The 25,566-nt window shown below is 50.4% G+C and overlaps 1 protein-coding gene across 1 annotated transcript in view; it reads right to left on the reverse strand.

Moving 5' to 3' along the window:
- LOC119860485 (scavenger receptor cysteine-rich type 1 protein M130-like) overlaps positions 1 to 5,384 on the reverse strand; it is a 1,081,813-nt gene extending 1,076,429 nt beyond the window's left edge. Inside the window, 2 exon segments of the mRNA XM_043513924.1 lie at positions 730 to 1,044; positions 5,261 to 5,384. Coding sequence (XP_043369859.1) covers positions 730 to 1,044; positions 5,261 to 5,324 — 379 coding nt within the window. The 5' untranslated portion in view covers positions 5,325 to 5,384.
- Positions 5,385 to 25,566: the final 20,182 nt, after the last annotated feature.

Here is a 25,566-nt window from a genome sequence, read left to right on the forward strand (position 1 = left end):
TTCTTTTTTGCGAATACAGACTAACACGGCTGCTACTCTAAAACTTATAATGGGTCTGTAGCTGTCATATGAACCACTGAGTAACAATAAATGTCTCTTAATATGATATTCCTGTGCTGTGTAGGGTTGAGGTATATTTTTGGCTGAGCTCCCTATGCTACGCCATATCTACAGGGTATCAGAGATTGCGAAATTTTCTATTACTGGTTGGTCCAAAATCTGAGAAGTAACAGAACAGAGCAGGGAGAGCTCTTAGCTAAATCTAATTCTGGCCAAGCTGGGAGAATCTGCCCATTCTTCCATTACACTTTGAGGGTTGCAAAGGGGCTACATAAATGCCCCAACCTCTGTACCTCTGCGGTTGGGAGTCTGGGTCTGCATTTTAGCATGAGTGTAACATTTTCAAAAGTACCTCAGCGACTTAGGACCAACCTGGCATTTTCCTTTTCCATTTTCTCTCGTATCTGCATTTTTAGAGGGAAAGGAAAGATGTGGCATTGAAACAACTGGAAATGAGATACTGAAAACACTTCACAGTCACACAGGGGGCTCCTCATTGGCCAGTGACATGATTAGTAATAATTACAGTCCAGTAATAAAAATCATTACAAGAGTTCTTCTGGTTTTTGTTCATTTCTCAGTAGGGTCACAGGCATATGATGCCTTCTGGGCTCAAGCCCCTTTGTCTCAGGGGTTTTGTCTTTCAGGACTGAGCTGGCTGATTCTTACCTGAACAGGTCACTCCAGCATCCTCTCCATGACCGCAGTCACTTTCACCAAATCCCTCGTTCCCACAGTCCCAGAGAACAGACTCGGTACCATCACAGGCAACTTCATCCAGCCAAATTTGTCCAGATCCTCGTCCAAAATAAGCATTATGATGGGCACTGACAGCAGCTCCACATCCCAACTGCTTACAAACAACCCCAGCATCTGCCATGTCCCAGCGATCACTACACACAGTCCCCCACTGATCCAGGTGTTTAACCTCCACTCTCCCGGCACAGGGGCTGCCTCCATCCACCAGCCTCAGCTCCTCAGCACCTTCAAAGAGAAAGACAGAGCAGGGTCAGAGCGAGCAGGGACCCTTCTCCCCAGCATAACAACAGGAGAGTCCGCGCCCGGAAGCAGGGGATCCGTGCCAAGAGCCAGGAGAATGGGACATGCCCAGAGCTGCCTCATGGCGTCACCTTCTCACATCTCAGGGCCTCATGCTCGGGGCTGTCAGTGCTGCAGCTCTCGCCATTTTATCCCCACTCTGGCGATTTGGGAGTTTTTACCTGTCTCATGAGAACACGATGAAAGGTGCCAACTCACAGAGTTTCCCTGATTCCAAATGGCGCCATCTCCTGTCACTGTCACTGTCACTGGGGCTGAAGCCAGTAAGATGCCGCCATCTCCCTACAGTCTGTCGGCATGTGGGAGTGAGGCCACCCTGAGTAAAGCTGGCTGCCACTTCCCACTGGGAACACGGCTGTCCCTGTGTGGCTTAAGGGACTGGACTCCACTCAGGGATCGTGACAGGCAGCAGAGACTCAGTGAAAGGACGATGGGGAAAGTGAGGGGAGCAGGGTACTGCGGGGACAGGAGGCAGATTCAAGGGTTGCAAGGGAATGGGGTAAAGACGATGAGCTGGCCAGAGTGAGGGGTGGCGAGGGGGTTCTGGAGCAAGGGGAGGAAAGAGGCGGGGGAAGAGAGAGAGAGTCTGTAGCAGGGGGCAGGGGGGTAGAGGGGAGGACGGTCTGGAAAGGGCTGTTGGAAGGATCAGGAGTGAGGAGGTGGGTCTGGGGTGGGGGGCGGGAAGGAGATTGGAAAGTGGGGGCAGGAGGGAGAAGCGAGGAGGGGAGAGGTGTCTGCAGTCGGGGTTAACAGGGAAGCAGGAGAGAGAGTCTGAGGGGAGGAGAGGGGACAGGGATCTGAAATTGGGGCAGGTGGGAAGAGTGGAGATAGAGCGCAGGGAGATCTGGAGGAAGAGCAGAGATCATGGGGCTGGAAGGGGTTATGGAGCAGGGGGCAGGAGGGAGGGGAGGAGAAGGGGGTTTAGAGAAGGGGGTCTGCATGGAGAGGTGGAGAGAGGAAGGGGTCTGGAGTGGGGGACAGGAGTGAGAAGTGAGGAGGAGGTGAGGAATTGGACAGGAGGAAGAGAGGGGAAGGGAGAGGGAGCAGAGAGGGGGGCAGAAGGAGGCATTGGGAGAAAAGGGGGCTCTCAAAAGTGGGGAAGGGGGAGGTAGGGGTGGGGAAGGGTGATCGTGTGTAGGGGGAGGAGTGAGGGGGCCTGAAGCAGGGCAGAAAGAGGACGAAGAGGGGAGGGGTGTGGCGCAGAGGATGGGAGTGAGTGGAGGGAGACTGGAGCAGGGGCACATGCGGGAGTATTGGGGAGGATGGAGGACTGGGGATGGAGTGGGGGGATCTGGTGCTGGTGGACAGGAGGTAGGGAGGGGTTGTGGAGAAGGGGGACAGGAGGGAGTATTGGGGAGGGGAACGGAGTCTGGAGTAGACAGGGGATGGGGTCAGGAGTGGGAGGGGCAGGAGCGAAGGAGACACAGGCAGGAGAGGGGAGGGGGCTCTAGATTGGGGGCAGTGCTTCCCACTCTCAGGAAGAGAAGTTGTGGGTGGGGGGGGAAGCCTGGGAACAGTTGCTATTTGCAAATGGCTAAATCATTCCCCTCGTGTTACAGTGACACGGTAGCTGGTGTGAATGGTTCATGTCAGTGTGAAGGTCTCCAGTATCCCAGTCTGTAACTCACCCCTGAACAGTAACAGAAGCTCTGTGTGTGAGTGTGAACCATGTTGCATGAATTAGCTCAGTGGCTGTCAAGCTATTTCCCAGCCAGCCCTTCGTCTGTCAGAGGAACTGAATCAGGAGGCAGAGCAAAGGCCGTGCTGGGAAATGGACGGCAGTTCCCCATCTCAGGGGTGAGGGGTGGGTAAGCGCAGTCTCCAGCTGAGCAGCCAGGGGGAGTCGTGCAGTTGGGGTGCACTAAAGGGTGACTTTTCAGCCTGCGATTCTACCCCGGCGCTGGCAGAGGAGTAGACGGGGCATCTAAAATCCAAAGACGGATGGAAAAATGAGACTGGATGGTTTTTTTAACCTCGCAATTTTTGTTCTGTGGAGCTTGGCATTACAGCCTTGTGCTCCCTGCTGGAGCTTCCTCTCCCCCCTGCACCACACATTTCCCTCTTCCGCTGGTCTCTTCCCACCCTCCTTGCTTGGGCTCTTCCCCCTCCTCTTCTCCCTTTTCTACCTGGCCTCTCCGCCCTGCATGTACAGGCTGCTCCTTCCCCACATGAGGAGCACACTCTGCCCCCACTCCCTGCAAGCTGCTTTTCTCCCAGTAGCTCTGAGTTCCACCCCCTGCTCCCAGTTGTCTCTACAGCTGTTTGCAGTTCTGGGGGTTGTGGAGAGGCAAAGCTGGCTGCTGGGAGGGAGGCAGTTCACAGGGACTGTGAGGTGGGGCCACTGCCTGCCACACAATCCTCAGATATTGCCTGGGAGAACTGGCCCCCAGGTAGGGTTTGAAGACCCAGGACTGTCCCTGAGACTGGGAGCAAGTACGGGCATCGTTACTATGCCTAGGAGCTACGGCTACATGCAGAGCTCCACTGAGAGCCCTGGAACAGGCTGGGTGCAGCTGTGGATGGCTGAGCTGGGGACACCATGTATAAGGAGCCTCCATGGAGCCTAGAGAACAGTGCAGTTCACACCAGTACGTGGCCAGACCATCCTGGCAGACCTTCCCTGTCAAACACCGGCATCATTTTCATCCTCTTAATACCAGCCAAACAGGTTCCAATCACTGTATTATTTAAATCATATCTGGGTCCCACATTCGATTTTAATCCTACTGTTAATCAATTTGGGAATCTTTGGGCCAGATTCACTCCCTGCGTTGCGCCAGCACATGCTGCTGTAACACGTGGCCTAGCCCCTTCACCCTCTCCCGCCCACTAGTGTTACATCTGCCTGGACCTGGGACACAGCTTGGCAAAGAGCCTTCAACTCTCTCTGTGCTGGAGGAATGAGAGAAGCCCTGAAACTGGGCAGGGGAAGCCTTGAGGGAATGAAACCAACATGGTTGTGAGAGGCCCTGATGCAGCACCTCTGCCATGCAGCTTGTGGTGGTCGGGCTTCTCTAGGCTCCAGATAGGATTCAAAGCTTCTCTGCTCCAGCAGAAACTTTGGGAGAGGGAGCGAGGCAGGGCTCCTGCAGGATAAATCTTCCTGCTGGCAGAACTTCCAGTACTCTCATGAGCACAGGGTATTGCACACTGCACCCTACCTCACACCCCCTCACCCTCTCTGTGGCATGAATCAGCTCTGGGTTTATTTGGGAAAATCCTGGTCATCTCACACATGCAAAACTTCTACTGGCTTCAGTGAATGAATGGGGCAGTGAGGAGCCAGGACTTGGCCATTGGAGCTGTTGGATTCTGGACCAAACAGACATTTCAGTTGGATGCCAAATTATTGATGTATTTATTGGGATTTAAAACACTAAAGTGACACCTAGCCAAGGCTCCAGGCTCACGGACAGCATTGAGAACACAAAAATTCCAGCAGCATTAAGTGACCATTTCAATAGGAACTCAGCTAGCCAGACACCTACAGAAACTCCTTCCCACCCTTTTCTCATTATGTGATGCACAGCCTATGTCCTTCCCAATCCCCACCCCTCAAACAAGTGTATTTTGCAGTGGGCCCAAAAGGTCACCAAATTTGCGCTATTTTGGCCCAAAGGGTGAGCAAGTTCTAGAGTCCTGGATCCTTCACAGAGAGCACCCTGCCAGCCACCCCTCTACTTGATAAAAGGGGGAACCAGCTCAGGCACCCTGCTAACCACAGCTCTGGCCATACGGCACAGGGAGAGAGATGATCCCTCAGAGAGGCTGGTCCCAAGCCATTTAGGACTTTATAAATCATCACCAACACCTTAACCTCCACCCAGAGCTGGGCAGCCAGTGCAGACCCTGCATCACGGCTGTAACATGCTCCCAGCCAGATGCGCTGCTCAGTGAGTCGCTGCCATTTGCACCAGCTTCGTTCTCTGAATGGTTTTAAGGTGCAGCCCCACATAAAGGTCATTGCAATAGCCCAATCTCAAGGTAAAAACAGCCTCTGTAACAGTGGCAAGGTCCAATCCCAAAAGGAAAAGTCACAACCTCCAAGCCAGACATGGATGGTAAAAGTAAAAGACTGTAAAAGTTACCACTCTAGTTCCAGTTAACCGAGCTCCCCTGGTGAAAAACAGGGGAGACTTACCTGCTATGATCTGAATTGTGAGGAGAAGAAGCCATAGCACCGGAGTGGAGAGATGTCCCCTCATTGCCAGCCTGACTTGCTGTCCACTCTTCTCAATACTCTGGCTGCACCTAAGCACCTGCCAAGGCTCTTCTGTGTCTGACAAGTGACAACAAAGCAGTGGAAGGGAAATATATAGATTCAGAGGCTGGCATCAGCTGCGCGAAGGAACCAATAGCAAACCCATTTGCCTTTTTAGTTATTATCAGTGGTTTTATCTGTGAATGTATGAAGCTAAAACATCCAATAAAACTCAAAAGCAACAAACATCACCATATACAAGTGATGAGCCCCGTCCTGACATCAGGTTTACCACAGCCTCAGTTCATCGGGTAACCCCCATCTCTGGAGCAGGAAGAAAAACTGCTGTACAAACTGTATGTATCTAAGCTGTTTCTCACCCTCATAGATTCTATATTGTATTAGGCATCATTTGGGAAACATTAGAGGCAGGTTATTTTATAAACTAGGGAAGAAATCCCATGTGCCAAAGGTGATCATTACAAGACCAGTTACCAGTGAAGGACATGCCCAATTGTAGACAAGGACATGTCACTAGAACCAGGTTGTATGACTCAGATCACCTGTTGTACAAGGGAAATTACCCAGTACCACCTGTAATATTGACAGTTGTCCTATTAATAGACCTTGGGATTTCCTCCCTAGACCATGATCATTAGAGGTAGAGGCAGATCTTAGGGCTTCCTGAGTAGGCCATGACCCTCTCTTGCAGTAGCAGGATGTTTAGCACACATTATGCCCATCAGTGCTGTCAGTAGGGGGGAAGACTCCTTGGAAACCAGTTTACTTGATTCTTGGGACACAGACAATTAATGGAACAGGCAAAAGGCAAGGGGCATATAGCTCAGAATAATGACTGGCTGGCATCACACCACCTCAGGCTCTTCCTAAAGAGAACTGTTACAACCACTTGGATTAAGGGAAACATCTTTAACTCTTTACCTCTCCATTTTCTCCCATGCTGCCCTTTCTTTATGGAGAAAACTCCCTGAAAAAAGCTGTGCAGCCAACACCTGATCCTCCTTCAAATCCCTTCTTGAGATTCATAGATAGATTCATAGAGGTCAGAAGGGACCATTCTGATCATCTAGTCCGACCTCCTGCACAGCGCAGGCCACAGAACGTCACCCACCCACTCCTATGAAAAACCTCACCCATGTCTGAGCTATTGAAGTCCTTAAATCATGGTTCAAAACTTCAAGGAGCAGAGAAGCCTCCCTCCAGTCAACCATGCCCCATGCTACAGAGGAAGGCAAAAAACCTCCAGGGCCTCTCCAATCTGCCCTGGAGGAAAATTCCTTCCCGACCCCAAATATGGCAATCAGCTAAACTCTGAGCACATGGGCAAGATTCACCATGAGATCCCTCCCTCTGCTGTGATTCCGGAAAAACACTTGACAGCGACTAGCTTGGCAGGTGAGGAGCTCTGAGTGTGCCTCTTGCCCTTCCTTTCCTCTCCTTATTTTAACCAACCTCCGCTCCGCAATCCTGCCATTCCCCCTCACTCAACCCTACTGCTACTTAAACAGTAATGACAAAACAGGAAATTGTACCAATCATTGGCATGTGAATTTGCTTCTCTGTTATTTCTCCCATATCCAATCCTGGAGTTGTTCTTGAGTCTTTTGGACTGTCAGGTCTCTGGAGCTGGGAGTGTGTCTATATCTGTGACCTGAATGGGCCTTTGGGTGCCTCAATAATATAAATGTAATAACGATTTGATTATTAATTAGAATAATTAACAATTAATCCATCTCCTGCGTTATTACAGGGGGGTTAATGAAGAAAGAAGAAGGGCTGCAACAGTTAAAAATAAAGCAACCTGGCTTTGAGGGGAAGTGAAGGCCGCTTTAAAAATTAAAAGGAGTACTTGTGGCACCTTAGAGACTAACAAATTTATTAGAGCATAAGCTTAGGTGAGCTACAGCTCACTTCATCGGATGCATTTGGTGGAAAAAACAGAGGAGAGATTTATATACACACACACAGAGAACATGAAACAATGGGTTTATCATACACACTGTAAGGAGAGTGATCACTTAAGATAAGCCATCACCAACAGCAGGGGGGGGAAGGAGGAAAACCTTTCATGGTGACAAGCAGGTAGGCTAATTCCAGCAGTTAACAAGAATATCAGAGGAACAGTGGGGGGTGGGGTGGGAGGGAGAAATACCATGGGGAAATAGTTTTACTTTGTGTAATGACTCATCCATTCCCAGTCTCTATTCAAGCCTAAGTTAATTGTATCCAGTTTGCAAATTAATTCCAATTCAGCAGTCTCTCGTTGGATACCATCATAGGGCCTAATCACATCAGCCACACTATCAGAGGCTCGTTCACCTGCGCATCTACCAATGTGATATATGCCATCATGTGCCAGCAATGCCCCTCTGCCATGTACATTGGCCAAACTGGACAGTCTCTACGTAAAAGAATGAATGGACACAAATCAGACGTCAAGAATTATAACATTCAAAAACCAGTTGGAGAACACTTCAATCTCTCTGGTCACTCGATCACAGACCTAAGAGTGGCTATACTTCAACAAAAAAGCTTCAAAAACAGACTCCAAGGAGAGACTGCTGAATTGGAATTAATTTGCAAACTGGATACAATTAACTTAGGCTTGAATAGAGACTGGGAATGGATGAGTCATTACACAAAGTAAAACTATTTCCCCATGGTATTTCTCCCTCCCACCCCACCCCCCACTGTTCCTCTGATATTCTTGTTAACTGCTGGAATTAGCCTACCTGCTTGTCACCATGAAAGGTTTTCCTCCTTCCCTCCCCTGCTGTTGGTGATGGCTTATCTTAAGTGATCACTCTCCTTACAGTGTGTATGATAAACCCATTGTTTCATGTTCTCTGTGTGTGTGTATATAAATCTCTCCTCTGTTTTTTCCACCAAATGCATCCGATGAAGTGAGCTGTAGCTCACGAAAGCTTATGCTCTAATAAATTTGTTAGTCTCTAAGGTGCCACAAGTACTCCTTTTCTTTTTGCGAATACAGACTAACACGGCTGCTACTCTGAAACCTTTACAAATTAAAATATCGATCTATCTATCTATATCACATAACCTATTAATCCACTTGTTATTATATATTCATATTCAACACTATTATAAATGCTGGAGGTGAAGTTGGGTTTGTGGTTGGAGGCTAACAGCTCGCAACCCTCCATGTAATAACCTCGTGATCCCTTGAAGGGTCATGCCCCTTGCAGTTTGAGAACCCCTGAAGGTAATTATAGGTCTGTGAGGCTGACATTGGTTCCAGGCAAAATAATAGAACTTCTGATATGGGACTCAATCAATAGAGAATTAAATGAGTATAATTTAATTAATGCCAAACAACATGGGTTTATGGAAAATGGATCCTGTCAAATTAACTTGATGTCCCTTTTTGGTGAGATTACAAATTTTGTTGATAAATAATATTCAACTTGGTTATGCATTAAAAAGTGGCTGACAGGTGTAGCCTTTGATAAGTTTAGGGTGCAAATTGAACAGGTTACTAATAACAGGTTCCTTACTCAGGGAGCTACGTAAGATTATTATCAATTGAGACTGGTGAATCACACAAATAGGAACAGGAAGACTTTGTTTAAATTTATTTAAAATCCAAATAAATCCAAGCATAAGCATAATTATCCAAAAACATATATATGTAAGCAGACCCAGAATGAGCTCTACCCTGACATCTGGTGCTGAACTGTGGAAAAGGACTTTACGGGCGGATCTCGTTTGCATGGGCACACCCACCCCGCCTAGCATGATGGGACTGCTTGCCTAAATGGTCACTTTGGCTGCTGTGGGATCCCAAGTCTCTTTGTTATTGGGGCAAGAGTAATAAAGTGTTGTTATCCTGGTTATGTGATTCAAGGACAGTAGAACTGTGCTTGGCATTTTATGATGGAGGGACTTGCCCTCAACTAAGTAGCACTTGCTAGGCAAGGGACATAGGTTCCGAAGCCCAGTGAACTAAGAGAGGTTGGGGGAAGTTATGTGTATATGGGTGCCCAACACCATTTTGACTTTCTCCACTATGTAATAACAGAGCTAATTTTGATTCCATTAAGCATTGTGTTACATGCTGTAGAGCTGAAATTGTGATACCTAGGTCTAAGCTAGATCTATTTTGGACTAGTGGTTCTCTCTCTATATATCTATAAAACAAACTACTCTCAAGTCTCACATACTTGCAATCTTATGGTAACTATTAGAGATAAAGGTGAAGAGAACAGTATGTAGAGAGTACCAGAAATGGACAGTGATGATCTGGTTTCCACCATCCTAATGCCTCAACTGGGCATTGGCCTGACCATCTGTTTACAAAAGTGATGAGGTAGGTTAGATAGTATCTTTATCTGAAAACATCTTCTATACCCCTTTCCTTATGTCCCCCACACATCTGGGACCATTTTTGATTTAGGTCTTTGCCCCCTGCCCATATTTGTCATTGCGGGGCCCATAATTTAGGTTTCGCTTACTAGCATTATCTCTTTTTGTGTCATTCTTTTTCCAGTGGTTTCAATACGTAAATATGGTTTCTCCAAATCCCCACAAAGCCCCTAGAAATCCATTATTTCCAGCTTCTATGGTGTCCTTCTATATCCCAAGATACATATTTGAAACTATTGTTAAATCCTATAATGTTTGGTTAAGCAGTCATGCAAACACCTTCCTTACATAGGGTATCATAACTATTAACAGGTCCACCAGGCCTCAGCTTATTGGCAAGCCCACCTTAGTTGTGACACAGATTCTTATGTAAACCTACTTGCATGTCTTGCATTACAGCTCCAATAGCTTCTAGTTTACTATCTTCAAGGATTTTATGCCTTAATACATGATTTATAATCTAATTTTGCACACTCAGATCAAGTTGGGGTTACAGGTCAACACAGCTCTCAAAATGTAACTGTAAACAGGGATTTATCATCAAGTTGGTATGTTTCTAGTGGGGCCCTGCAGGGATCAGTTCTTGGCCTTATGTTATTTAACCTTTTTTATCAATGATCTGGAAGAAAAGATAAAGTCATCACTGATAAAGTTAGCAAATGACAACAGACTGGGTGAGTAGAACAGGTCACTGATACAGAATGATCTGGATCACTTGGTAAGATGGACATAAGCAAATAATATCTGTTTTAATGTGGTCAAATGTGAAGTTATCCATCTAGGAACAAAGAATGTAGACCCTGATTATAGCATGGGGGAACTTTATCGTAGGAAGCAGTGACCCTGAGATAGATTTGGTGCTCATGGTGGATAACCAGCTGAACATGATCTCCCAGTGTGATGCTGTGGCCAAAAGAATTAATGCAATCCTTGGATGTATAAAGAGAGGAATATTGAGTAGGAGCAGCGTTATATTACTTCTGTAGTTGGCACTTGTTCTACCACTGCTGAAGAAACTGTGTCTAGTTCTGGTGCCCAATAATTAAGAAGGATTATCAAAGAGAACATTAGGGGGTGACTGGATCACAGTTTATGAGAACGTACATGAAGAATAAAACTTTGGCAAGGGGCTCTTAAATTTGCAGACAAAGGTATAACAGGATCCAATGGCTGGAAGTTGACGGTTAATAAAGTCAGGCTAGAAATAAGGCACTATTTTTTTAATAGTGAGGATAATTAACCATTGGTATGACCTACCGAAGGTTGTGGTTAATTCTCCTTTTTTGACAATTTTAAAATGAAGAGTGGATGTTTTTTGTTAAAGTTAGGCTCCACTCTAACAGGAATTTATTCAGGGGAGTCCTGTGGCCTGCCTTAGATTAGTCAGTCTAGATCAGAGGTGGGCACACTATGGCCCACATCCAGCCCATGGGATCACCCTGCCCGGCACCTGAGCTCCTGGCCCCTCCCACACTGTCCCCCCTCCCCTGCAGCCTCAGCGCACCATGCTGTCAGTGCTCTGGCCCACCGCTCCTGTCGGACAGTGCGGGCGGTGGGGCTGTGAGCTCCTGTGCGAGCTCCTGATGCTCTGAGCAGCATGGTAAGGGGGTGGTCAAAGGGGGGGTTGGATAAGGGCCAGGGGGTCCCAGGGGCAGTCAGGGGACAGCGAGCAGGGGACGGTTGGATAGGGGTGGGAGTCCCGGGGGGGCTGTCAGGGGGTGGGGGTGTGGATAGGGGTCGGGGAAGTCAGGAGACAGGAAGCAGTAGGGGTTGGATGGGGGTAGGGTCCCGGGGGGCGGTTAGACGTGGGGGTGTAGATAGGAGTTGGGGCAGTCAGGGGACAGGGAGCAGGGGACAATTGGATAGGGGTAGGAGTCCCGGGGAGGCTGTCAGGAGGCGGGGGTGTAGATAGGGGTCGAAGCACTCAGGGAACAGGGAGCAGGGGGGTTGGATATGGGGTGGGGTCACGGGAGGTAGTTATGGGTGGGGGTCCCGGGACAGGGCAGTCGGGAACAAGAAGAAGAGGGGGTTGGATGGGTCAGGTGTTCTGAGGGGGGAAGTCAGGGGGTGGGAAGTGGGAGGGGGCAGATAGGGGGCTGGGGCAGGGACCAGGCTGTTTGGGGAGGCACAGCCTTCCCTACCCAGCCCTCCATACAGTTTCGCAGATGTGGTCCTCGGACCAAAAAGTTTGCCCACCCCTGGGATAGATGATCACAATGGTCCTTTCTGGCCTTATAATCTCTGAGTCTGTGTGTTGTGGGTCAGCCATCAACCCACATGATCAATGGAAATTTGCTCCACATTTGCCTCCCAGGACACCAATGTCTATAATCAGTGAGGTTCTGGGGAAGAAGCTGCCTGTCATATTTCCTACCTCCTCTCCCTGAAAACAAGAGGTGTCAAGGAAAAGGGATTTAATGCAGAGTGACTGGCCCCTTTAAGGGGAAATAGGCCCAGCCCCACCCGTGACTCTCTCCATGTGGGGAGAATGACAGTGGGTCACATGACACAATCTGGCCTTATTTAGCCTAGCAGTATGGGCAGAAAGGGGTAGTGGTAGATGGCTGCAGAAAGTGAGAGGGCGCCTGCATGGGAGAAAAGGTCTCCAGGTAGGTATGGCTGGGAGTTACCTGCCAAGGCAGAGAAGAGGCCAGGCTCCAGGAAAAGCTCTGGGAGTCAGCACTCTGGTAAGGATAAAGACCAACTTTGTTTAAGGAGAGTGTGAAACTCAGGAGGGTGCAGGAGACTGTTTCTGTTTGTGTTGTACTTGCACTCCCAGTGGGGAAACCCCAGATAGTGCTCCCATGAGAGAGACAAGAACTGTGAGTTGAGCTCAGGAGAGATGGAAAACCTTTAATTCACGTGTGATGGTGCTGCCCATGGGAGCCAGCTGAGGTCACTCAATTAGGGTGAAATGCAAACAACACGGGGCAGACAAACCCCAAAAGCTGGTGGATATTCCAATACTTAGATTTGCTAAGCCGGCACAAAACAACTTCTGTATTACTTCATTGGTTACTCAGAAGTCCAAATAATGCAGTTCCCTTAAAGTACCCAGCCTCAGGCCTCCATCCAGGCGCACATGTCAAACATATGATGATAAATTCTGAAAAACTTATTTCATCATATGAAAGAAAAGGTTCTCCTGACCCTCAAAGGACCAAGCCCCAGACTCAGGTCAAATAATAACTTTGATCATACCCTAAATACACGCTTAGAGTCAATTCTTATTAACTAAACTAAAATCTATTAAAAAAGAAAAGAGGGAGAGTGTTGATTAAAAGATCAATATACATACAGACTTGAATTCAATTCTTGAGGCTCAGATCCATAGCAGAGAGGAGCTTGTAGTTGCCAAAAGTCCTTTTAGAAATAGCCCATAGGTTAGAGTCCAATGTCCATATTCAGGGTGATTCCAGTCAGTGACTGGGGATCTCAATCCTCATGGCTTAAAGTTTCCCCTTCTTGAAACCCAAAGCAGATCTGAGACGAAGAAGGATCGTGTCCCAAGGTTTTTATACATTTCCTGCAGCCTTTTGGCCTGAGAAAACAATAGGCTTAACTTTCCTTCTTCTCAACATCATGGCAATTAGCACAGGATAATTTATCCATTGAACAGTTCAGATACAGGTTATCACAACCTTCAAAGAGACATAGACAATAATACTATTTCACTCAAGTATCTTCCTAAATGTTAATATTCCTTTTTTGATCTTTGAATCAAAGCTATAGATATAGACAAGACTTGTTGGCTTAAATCACAAGATCTGAGCAAACATCTACTCTTCTATCTCTAACAATACAGGCTGCCTTTCAAAGCTCTGTTCATTTACATCTCTTCCTAACCAGTCTCTAAAGTTCTGCCATGGGTCAGGTCAGTGTGGGAGTTAATTAACTCTTTCTGGCCCTGTCACTTTTCAATGAGATTATATTACACTCATAATGTCACATCATGTTAATTTGAGACTATTGCCACAAGTCATGTTTATTTTGTATTTTGAGTATCCTGAAAGAGGCTGAACTCTGGGAGTGACCTGGCCGGAGGGCTGAGCAATGTGAATTCTTGGGAGAGATGGAAAAGCCTGATGAGGAGAAACTGATGCAGAAGCACGTGCAGAGCCATCCCCAGCCATTACAGGTGCTCAGAAGAACCGACCCCATTTTAGGGACACAGGAAAGAAGCAAACCTAAATAGCAGAGCTTGGGGAGGGATGGTTTTCCCATCCTGCAAATTTTCAAAATATAAAATATAGATCCCATCCCAAATTGGGACTGTAGACAGGTGCTGTCCCAGGGCAACCCTTCGTGGTCTGGGGTGGCCCATCAGTTTCCCATTAGCTTCCCAAAAATAATCCACTCACAGCAAGAAGTCTTCAAAGCAGTATTCCTCCTCTCTTGGGGTTTAATATATTTAACCTAGTTCAGCTCCCCAAAGTGAGCCCCTCAGGTCAGGGTTTCCACAATCTGCCTTCTGGGGCTGTGTGGTTCAAATCAGCTCCAGCCTGTAATTTCACCTCTTTAGATCAGGGTTCGTGACCCTCCTTCTAGGGGCTGTGCGCTAGCTGAGTTCTTTTGCTCTCTGGGCTCCCAGCAGCTGAGCTCCTCCTTGACCAAGCTGGGAGCTTCCTGTTGATTCACTTGCCCCGTCTACTAGCAACCAGTGCTCCTATCCTCACTGGGACAGGATCCAGGCAAGCAAGGGAAATGAGGGATGCCTTGTGTGCCCACGTCCTGGCAACACAGGGATGAGGAGCCTGTAATGCAGTGATGGGGCATGTGATGGGGGAATGTGATGCAGGAAGGTTTCATACTGTTGCACTAAATCTGTCACAAGTCTGGCCCCTGCTCTCCTGCCCCCAACAGAATGTGTTGTCCATGTTGCACATAGCTGTACAGGCGATGTGGGTGGTGTGCACAGGGAACATCTGTCCATTCCAGCGCACACAGCTGTTCACTGACCACCCAGCTGCAGTTTCCAGGGCCTGTTCTGGCTTCAGGATGTGGTACCCTGCAGAACAGTGCAGCCCTGGAGTGGAAGTTTGTACTCGTGCAGTTGGCGCTGTAGTGGGCTGTGCACTGGTGCTGGAGGTGGAGGTTGTACCCAATGGCCACCAGGTCGATCAACTGATCAACTAGAGCTACTGGTACAGGAAGTGAAACCAGATATTATAGGGATAACAGAAACATGGTGGAATAGTAGTCATGACTGGACTACAGGTATTGAAGGGTATGTGCTCTTTAGGAAAGACAGAAACAAAGGTAAAGGGGGTGGAGTAGCATTGTATATCAATGATGAGGTAGAATGTAAAGAAATAAGAAGCGATGCAATGGATAAGACAGAGTCCGTCTGGGCAAAAATTACATTGGGGAAGAAAACTAGTAAAGCCTCTCCTACGATAGTGCTTGGGGTGTGCTATAGACCTCCGGGATCTAATTTGGATATGGATAGAGCCCTTTTTAATGTCTTTAATAAAGTAAATACTAATGGAAACTGCGTGATCATGGGAGACTTTAACTTCCCAGATATAGACTGGAGGACCAGTGCTAGTAATAATAATAGGGCTCAGATTTTCCTAGATGCGATAGCTGATGGATTACTTCATCAAGTAGTTGCTGAACCGACTAGAGGGGATGCCATTTTAGATTTAATTTTGGTGAGTAGCGAGGACCTCATAGAAGAAATGGTTGTAGGGGACAATCTTGGCTCAAGTGATCATGAGCTAATTCAGTTCAAACTAAATGGAAGGATTAACAAAAATAAATCTGCAACTAGGGTATTTGATTTCAAAAGGGCTGACTTTCAAAAATTAAGGAAATTAGTTAGGGAAGTGGATTGGACTGAAGAACTTGTGGATCTAAAGGTAGAGGAGGCCTGGGATTACTTTAAATCAAAACTGCAGAAGCTATCGGAAGCCTGTATCCCAAGAAAGGGGAAAAAATTCATAGGAAGGAGTTGTAGACCAAGCTGGATGAGCAAGCATCTTAGAGAGGTGATTAAGGAGAAGCAGAAAGCATACAGAGAGTGGAAGATGGGAGGGATCAGCAAGGAAAGCTACCTAATTGAGGTCAGAACATGTAGGGATCAAGTGAGACAGGCTAAAAGTCGAGTAGAGTTGGACCTTGCAAAGGGAATTAAAACCAATAGTAAAAGGTTCTATAGCCATATAAATAAGAAGAAAACTAAGAAGGAAGAATTGGGGCCGCTTAACACTGAGGATGGAGTGGAGGTTAAAGATAATCTAAGCATGGCCCAATATCTAAACAAATACTTTGCTTCAGTCTTTAATAAGGCTAAAGAGGATCTTGGGGATAATGGTAGCATGACAAATGGGAAGGAGGATATAGAGGTAGATATTACCATATCTGAGGTAGAAGCAAAATTGAAACAGCTTAATGGGACTAAATCGGGGGGCCCAGATAATCTTCATCCAAGAATATTAAAGGAATTGGCACCTGAAATTGCAAGCCCATTAGCAAGAATTTTTAATGAATCTGTAAACTCAGGAGTAGTACCGAATGATTGGAGAATCGCTAATATAGTTCCTATTTTTAAGAAAGGAAAAAAAAGTGATCTGGGTAACTACAGGCCAGTTAGTTTGACATCTGTAGTATGCAAGGTCCTGGGAAAAAATTTTGAAGGAGAAATTAGTTAAGGACATTGAAGTCAATGGTAAATGGGACAAAATACAGCATGGTTTTACAAAAGGTAGATCGTGCCAAACCAACCTAATCTCCTTTTTTGAAAAAAGTAACAGATTTTTTTAGATAAAGGAAATGCAGTGGATCTAATTTACCTAGATTTCAGTAAGGCATTTGATACCGTGCCACATGGGGAATTATTAGTTAAATTGGAGAAGATGGGGATCAATATGAACATCAAAAGGTGGATAAGGAATTGGTTAAAGGGGAGACTGCAACGGGTCCTACTGAAAGGCGAACTGTCAGGCTGGAGGGAGGTTACCAGTGGAGTTCCTCAGGGATCGGTTTTGGGACCAATCTTATTTAATCTTTTTATTACTGACCTTGGCACAAAAAGTGGGAGTGTGCTAATAAAGTTTGCAGACGATACAAAGCTGGGAGGTATTGCCAATTCGGAGAAGGATCGGGATATTATACAGGAGGATCTGGATGACCTTGTAAACTGGAGTAATAGTAATAGGATGAAATTTAATAGTGAGAAGTGTAAGGTTATGCATTTAGGGATTAATAACAAGAATTTTAGTTATAAATTGGGGACGCATCAATTAGAAGTAATGGAAGAGGAGAAGGACCTTGGAGTATTGGTTGATCATAGGATGACTATGAGCTGCCAATGTGATATGGCTGTGAAAAAAGTTAATGCGGTTTTGGGATGCATCAGGAGAGGCATTTCCAGTAGGGAGAAGGAGGTTTTAGTACCGTTATACAAGGCACTGGTGAGACCTCACCTAGAATACTGTGTGCAGTTCTGGTCTCCCATGTTTAAAAAGGATGAATTCAAGCTGGAGCAGGTACAGAGAAGGGCTACTAGGATGATCCGAGGAATGGAAAACTTGTCTTATGAAAGGAGACTTAAGGAGCTTGGCTTTTTTAGCCTAACTAAAAGAAGGTTGAGGGGAGATATGATTGCTCTCTATAAATATATCAGAGGGATAAATACAGGAGAGGGAGAGGAATTATTTCAGCTAAGCACCAATGTGGACACAAGAACAAATGGGTATAAACTGGCCACCAGGAAGTTTAGACTTGAAATCAGACGAAGGTTTTTAACCATCAGAGGAGTGAAGTTTTGGAATAACCTTCCAAGGGAAGCAGTGGGGGCAAAAGATCTATCTGGTTTTAAGATTCTACTCGATAAGTTTATGGAGGAGATGGTATGATGGGATAATGTGATTTTGGTAATTAATTGATCTTTAAATATTCAGGGTAAATAGGACTAATCCCCTGAGATGGGATATTAGATGGATGGGATCTGAGTTACCCAGGAAAGAATTTTCTGTAGTATCTGGCTGGTGAATCTTGCCCATATGCTCAGGGTTTAGCTGATCGCCATATTTGGGGTTGGGAAGGAATTTTCCTCCAGGGCAGATTGGAGAGGTCCTGGAGGTTTTTCACCTTCATCTGTAGCATGGGGCATGGTTGACTTGAGGGAGGCTTCTCTGCTCCTTGAAGTCTTTAAACCATGATTTAAGGACTTCAATACCTCAGACATGGGTGAGGTTTTTCATAGGAGTGAGTGGGTGAGATTCTGTGGCCTGCACTGTGCAGGAGGTTGGACTAGATGATCAGAATGGTCCCTTCTGACCTTAGTATCTATGAATCTATGAAACTGCTCCATCAGCAACTGGTCCTGGTCCCTATTCCTCTGGTCATGCTTGAGGAATTGAGCCAGTATTCTTTCCTCCCGCTGTGCGTCCCATTCCGCCTTCGCCTTTGGCTGCTCCAGGGGGTCATCAGTGCTGCAGAGCATGTTGCTGAACATCTCATCCCTGACCCTCTTCCTTTTCCCTTGCTGACTAAGAGTCTTGTCCCAAAGAGACTAAGGGGGAGGGTTAGTCCAGCAGAGGTGGGCCGTCCCTAGCCATTTGGGTGCCCTATGCTGCCCCCATGCGGTGGGGCTGTGTGAAGCCCCAGGCCTTCCCCTCCACCCCCCACCAGGGTCTGGGAGGCAGGAGCTATGGGGGCCCACTTTTGGGGGCCCCACAGGCCCAGAGTGGCCTGGAGGATTAGCTAGGAGCAGCCCGCTCTGCTTCCCCTGTGCCGGCTCCAGCCATGTCGCTCGGGGGAGGAGGTTTCGGGGAATGGATCCTACCCCCCAACTCACTGACAGCAGCGGGAAGCAGAGCAGCCTAGCCCCAGCTGGTTTTACTCCGCCAGCTTCCAGTTGTGGCGCTCCACTTCCCGCCGCTGGTGAGAGCGTGGGGCGGTCCTTTCCCCAACCGGGTGACATGGCCGGGGCCGGGGCAAGGAAAGCGGAGTAGGCTGGGACCGGGTTGCTCCGCTTCCTGCCACTGCCGGTGAGTGTGGGGTCGCTGGGGAAGAGGCTTGGGGAGAATAGATGGAATGGGGGTGGGCCGAGGGGTGATCGGGGGGGAAGGGTAAGAGGTAGGGTGGAGGGAGTTGTCTGGGACCCCCCCCCGGGCCTGCCCTGTCCTTTGTAGTGGGTGCAGCCGGGCGGGGGGGTGGCCGAGGGATGGGGCTGGTCGCTGGGGCTGGGGCTGCTCCGTATGCAGCTGCGTAGGGCGCCATGAAATTTGGGGCAATTTGGTGCAGCTGCGTATGCCTAGGGGCGGCCCTGGCTTCCAGCTCCCGTAACTGTGGCCGGCTTGTTCCGGCCCCTCTTGTTTTGCAGGTGTGTTGGGATACCCTCAGCAGTGCTGCGCAATTCCTGAGGTGGTGCCAGCTCGGTGCCTCATCCAGCAAAAGGAGCTGTGGCGAAGCTGTGACTGCCGGGTGAGGGAGCCCTCGGGTCATTCACTGCACAGCCCTCGCTGGCAGGAATGGGGGAATCGGTGGATAGGGCACCCCCCATTGCCCGGCTCTGTGCCCACATCGAGCCCCAGCCCCAGGACCACACCTGGCCCTGGGTGTAGTCCCTCTGCGTGATCCCCCCGGCACAGGAAGGAGGGGAGAAAGTAGGACACTGCACAGACCTGGAACGCGGCCAGCGGGATGGAAAGGCCTTTCATAACCTGGTGCTCCCTTGTTCTGGCTCCTCGGTGGCGCGCTACAAGGGGAGAGCAGAAACCTTCCTGTGCCAGACTATGGCCCTTCTGGAGAACCCGCAGGCTCCAATTAGAGAAGTGGCCATCAGGTTCCTAGGTAAGCACAGAGCAGAGGGGTCCCCTTAGCAGGGGGGCTGAATCCGATCCCAGGCTCTGCTCAGTCCCTGCCAGCAGCGAGAAGTAACCCCTGGGCTCCTGATTGCCGAATGAAGGCTCAGGGGTGTCAGAAACCTGCAGGAGCAAGCTCACCCCAAACTGTCCTGATTGGCTGATGGGGCCCCCTCTAACCCCACTGCTCCCCATGCAGTCCCCACCCCCCGCCCTGCCATGGGCTTTTGGTAGTGAAACCTCAAGGCGCTATGCACTCCTTTAGCAACCAGTCCCACAGCCATCCCTTGGGACTCGCCCTTTCCCTGGGGACTCAGGAGCACATCCTGGTCAGCGAGGGATGGGGGAAAGCCCACTTGGAGGGTGACGGACACTTTGACACTCTCGCTGGGGATGTGATGAGCTGTTTGTGTGTGTGTGTAGAGGGGTCACTGCCTGGCAGCTGGACCAGAGGAGCCAGGACAAGCTGGATGCCGTCTGCAACGGTGAGTGGTAACCGCTTTGAGCACCGAGCGCTAGGAGGACGAACAGCCCAGAGCCGTGGGTTGGGTTCAATCTCCGACGCCAGCAATGTGATCGTGGGCGAGAATCACAAAGGGATGCAAAAGGTAGGTTCCCCCCACGCCTGATCAGCTGCCCCCTCACCCTGTCATGTCTGCTGGTTGGCACGTGCCCCGGCACTTAGCCATGACCTTAGAGCTGCAGCCTGGCAGATCCCCAAACTGGGCCTGAGCTGCCTGGCCTTCGCAGATGATTGCCCCCTCCCCTGCCCTGAAACACAGCCAAGGTGGGGTCCTGCCTCCCCTCTTGCACTCACTAGCCCAGTGTTTGGGGCAGTCACCTCCACGTGGGGTGCCTGGGGTCAAGCCACTGCTCCAAATGAGGCCGAGGTGACATCCGGTCATCTACCTCTCTGCTGCATGCGCGGACCCCTGGGCCAGCGCAGGGCAGAGCAGTGTCTCCTCCACATTTGTTGGGAAAAAGGGGGAGCGGGGGTGACATAGCTCAGGCTCCTCACTCCCAGAGCAGGTTCACAGCTGGGCCTCCCAGCCGGAGCTAGAGAATGGCTGAGCTTCCTCCTGGAGGGCAGCAGGGCACCTGAAGTTAGGCGTAGCCTAACAATGCCCAAGCCCCCTTTGTGAATCTCCCCCTCTCTGGGCCTAAGCGCCCATCTGTGCATTGGGTGGGGGGAAGGGGGAGGGTCAATACAGGCAGGGATGAGGCGCTCAGATACTGCAGGGATGGGGCAGTCCTAGAAATAGTGAATGAATGGGGTTCATTGTGACTTCTTGCCTGTGTCTGGAAGCTCCCCCAGCTATGGAGGGCAGCGGAGATGTTTAGTGAGGGTTGCTGGTTGTTCCCGCTAGTCCCCTGCCTCCAGCCTGCTGCCTCCTTGTCGCGGGCCGAGAGGTACAGCGCTGGCTTGGTCTGCCGGGGCTTTCCAGAGCGCCGTGGCTCTGACCTCCATTTCCTTCCTTTCAATGTAAATCCTCAAAGGCTTGCAGCAGGACAGCAAGTACTCGGTCCGATGCCTGGCTTCGCAGACCATCCTCATCCTGGATACCTTCAAGAACCACCTTCCAGCCTGCTCCAGCCTATGGCTGTTGTTCCACAGGATGACAGTGATGTGCACTAGGGAGAGCCCGGTCATTGGAGCTGCCCAGCTGCACTAGCTCTGGTAAAAGCCAGCTTCCTTTCTTTGGGGGTCTTGGAGCACCAGAGCCCACCTGGAGCAGGGACACTTCATGCCAGACCATGGCTTCTTCCCCATTGGCCGCCTGCCCTCCCCAGCCACGTGAGTAGTTAACGGCTAGATAGTTTTTATCACCATGTACTTTTTGACAGTTTTCGGTGCCCCGTGTAGGGTTTATGTTTCACCCTCCATTCTTGTTTCCGGTCGTGTACATTTTTGGTGGTGTCGGACATTTTGAAAATTTCTTTTGTATTATTTGTCTGTGTCTGGCCAGGAGAAAGTTGCGTGCTTGTGTTTTGACATATTTAGAGGAAAAGTATGAACAAGTAGAAAGAGAGGCTGTAAGGGGTTCATAGCTCCCTCCCCATCCGTCTGGGTGGGAGACCACTCCACTCGCTATGCTCCTTCCTGGGTACCTTGGTTCAGGGGAAAATTAGCTCAGTGTTAATGGTTCTGGCCTGCAGTCAGGCCGAGCAACAGTAGAGAGTCTGTTTGCCTGAGGCCCTCAATCAGGGCAGGGCTGCAATCGAGAAGAAGCTCTGGCCTACAGTCAGGCAAGCAAAGCGGCAGAAGGTCCATTTGCCTGGCTCTTGATCAGGGCTGGGCAGCAATCAAGTAGGGGGGTTCTGGCCTACAGTCTGGCAGAGCCGTCACAGTCTAGAGGAGGTTAGCTCTCTGGTGGGAGAGTCAGCACAACCGTCTGGCGTGCCAGACCAATGCAGGCCTCCTGACAACCAGGTGGGGAGACTGCCACCCCTGACGGTGGGGTGGTGGGGATAGGGGAACCCAGGCCCTCCCGCTCCACTGTGTCCCAGACCAGGGCGCTAACAGCAATGGAGTGGCCTGCCACTGGGTCAGCAGGGAAAATCTGACGGCAACACACTGGCCGGCTTGTAGTCAATAACATCGCTGAACCCGATTCGGCTGCCCTGGGCTCTTTCCTACACGCCCCTTCTGTGTGTACATGGATCCCAGGGATGTTGTTCACTTCACTGGGGTAGACGGCTAGTGGCAGCCCCACCAGCTCCTCGGAGTCCCTGGCGTCTGGCAGCGCCGGCAGCCCCCTGGGTCTCTGTCAGGATAGCGCTATGTTAGGTCTGTGCTCCTGCAGCACGGAAGAGACGTCCTGCTCATCTGGCGCCTCTCTCCCATCTGAGCTGGGGGGCGGCCTTTTATAGATCCTCTTCCTGTCCCGCCCGTCTGCTTCTGGCAGGGCAGCCATGGGTGTCCCGCTTCTGCCCACCAGGGGGAGTTTGCGGCTCCCTCCCAATCTGTCAGGGCAGGAGACCCTGTCCCTGTGCTCTGTACCCTACACCCCCATCTCTCAGCCCCCCTGCCAGGTGTTGGACGCTGTGCTGTGTACCCTACATATTCCCCCAGTCCTCCTGCCTGGCGTTAGGGGGCACTGTACTCTGTACCGTACACAAACCCAGCCCCCAAGCCTGGTGTTAAGGGGTGCTGTGCTCTGTACCATACACAGCCTCAGCCCCCCTACCCAGCATCAGGGGTGCTGTGCTCTGTACCCTACATGGCCCCATCTCCCTGCCCCCTGTCCAACTTAGGGGGTGCTGCGCTCCATACCTTGCACATCTCCAGCCCCCATGCCCAGCATTAGGGGTGCTGTGCTCTGTATCCTATGCATCTCCCGTCCTCCTGCCCATCGTTAGGGACGCTGTGCTCTGTACCCTACACATCTCCAGCCTGGTGTTAGGCAGTTTCTAGTGTCTGTGAACTTACTGGATGTTCCAGAGTCATCAGCGCATGCTGGGTGCAACACGCTGTGGGTATAGACAGGGCCCGACACTGGAACCTGACCTGAAGGTGGGATTGGCCATTGTCCTGGTTGTTAGGACACAGGCAGGTAGTAGAGAGGCTCTGCGTGGGGACCCGATTCTGCCTGTCTGGCCGCATCCCCCTCTAATGAGGCTGAACGCACCCATCTCCCCAGCCTTGGCATAGCACAGGACTTGGGGGGCACCTGCTGGAAAGTGGCCTCAATCCCCACCGTACATGCGGGGTCATTCAGTCAGCGATAGCCCTTCTCTCGAGCCCCAAGTGCCTGAGTGTCATGGCTGCCTGCAGGAGTTCAGGGCCAGCAACTGCCTGGGGGGAGGGAACAGGGCCTGGCTAGGCAGGGGCTCAAACTGGTGAGTGTCAGTTTGGATCCCCAGCTAGCCGTAGGGGTGCAACACAGTGAGGAATCGACTCCAGCCAGTTCCTCATAAACCTTGTCCCTGAGGCCTCAGTAGAAATGGGGATGTTCACCTGGCAGCATGCAGGTGCGAAGGACTTGAGAGGGAGGTGGCAGATGTGCCCTTTTCATGCCCGTGCCCGAGCACACAGGGAGAACAGGGGCATAGGCACCACTCCATGGTACTGTTGGCAAACATCTGTGACTCATGTGCCCTGGGTGCACACGCCCCTACAGTGGAACGTGTACAGGCACAGCACAGCCTGAAGAAGGCCACTTCCTGTGTAAGGGAAGTCACCTTTTTTTTACAAGAGCTGGAAACTGACACTGGATAAGCCAGGAACTCTGATTGGCACTTTTGTCCCGCCAGGAGACCGGCCCATCTTGCGCAGAGAACGGGGGGACACAAAGCCTGAGCTGAAGCTAGATTCCTGCTCTCCAGGTTGCTGGGCACCCTCATGCTCTAGCTGAAGACGGTGTGGGAGTTCCCAGCATTGGCCTCCTGCTGTTTCTCTCTGGGAGCCTCACCCTGCACCCTGGCCTGTCTGTTCTCAGGAGGCTGCGTGCTGCCAGGTGCACATCCCCAGCGCGGAGTTCCTGGTTGAATGCCAGGGGACGGCAACTGGGAAGAAAGACTGGGAACGGGCTGGTGTTAATGCCCTGGGGTGCCTGGCATTTCAGTACCCAGCTAGGCCAGGAGCCAAGCACCCCCTGGAGCCACAGGCCCTGAGTCTGTCCTGTGCTGGGCTCCAGCCAATCCACAAGCCAGAGACTTGGACCAGTGACTCCCAGAGCAGGTATATCAATTTCATAGCAGCAGCTCAGTCTGCTCAACATGACTCCAGGGCCAGGAACTCGCTCCTGTCTGACATTGGCAACGGTCTTAGCCTGCTCCAGCCCTGCTCCTAGTCCTACTCCAGCCCTGGTCTCTCTCCAGCCTTGCTCCACCCACGCCCTGGCCTCCTGAGTCCAGCTCCAACCACTGGGCCTGACTACCTCCATCACCTTTGCTGACACCATTCCTTCCATAGGGAATGGCACGGAGGTTGCTGGGGAAGAGGCATTCTCGGGTTGCCAGGAGCCATTGTTCTATTTACCAGGGCAGACTGATGCCAGGACAGTCCCCCTGAGCTCGGACGGGGACTAGAGCTGCATTAGGACACCTGAAGTGCAGCTGCTGGAGAGTCGGCAGAATCACCCAGTGACAGCCACGCTTGCCTCCCAGCCCGGGAAGCACAGAGCGTAGATGTCTCTCAGAGCATCTCTGCTAGCAGAAGACACTGGGTGAGAAATGGAGTCCCTCCTGCCCAGGAGACCCAGCGTGGGGGGAATCGGGCTGTGTCTGTACAATGTCTAGCACCGCAGGGCCCTGATCTGGGACTGAGGCCTCTGGGTACTACAGAAATACAAAGGAGAACAGCAGGGCTGGAGGATTTACAGGCTCATTTTAGGAGGGCTGATTGGTTTGAACCAGCAGTGAGTCCCATGTAACACAGAGCTGCAGTAGTGATGGAAGATCTGTTTTGTCTTCCCTACCTAGCACAGGTCACAGCTTAGCACTAACAGCCTGCAAGGATCCTGGCGGGCCCTGGTATGGTTGTAGCAGCAGACTCAATGTCTGGGAAAAGCGAGATCTGTGCATTAGGCAACGTAGTTCCATCTGGGTACCAGCCAGCTCCTGTGCCCCAGAGAGCTCTCTCAGCCCACACTGAACCAGGGACGAAGGGGGCAGGAGGTCGGAAGAGAAGGTGCCAGCCTGGGACCCACGAGACCCATGGTCATTTCCCAGCTCTGCCACAGATGCTCTGCGTGGCCTCGGGCAAGTCCCTCATTCCCTCTGTGCCGCGGTTCCCTGTCTGTACAGTGGGGGTAGCAGCCAGGGCCTGCCCTGCAGGGGGTGGTTAGAATAAATGCAATAGAGGTTGGGCAGTGCTTGGATGCAAGGGGGATGAGGACCAGGATGGTGCCTAAGACAGGCCGAAAGCAAGGGGGAGCTACAGAACCAGTGGTGACAGGGGTTTGGCCTTTGACAATCTGCTCTGGGTTCCTGGGCTGTCAGACCCCAGCCAGCCACTGGCATTGCCAGACCTCCCTGATCTATGGTGGTGCTGCTCTCCCTGCATCTAGAAGTTACTGCCTCCCCCGG

Source organism: Dermochelys coriacea, chromosome 1 (genome assembly GCF_009764565.3).
Source record: "Dermochelys coriacea isolate rDerCor1 chromosome 1, rDerCor1.pri.v4, whole genome shotgun sequence".
NCBI lineage: Eukaryota > Metazoa > Chordata > Testudines > Dermochelyidae > Dermochelys > Dermochelys coriacea.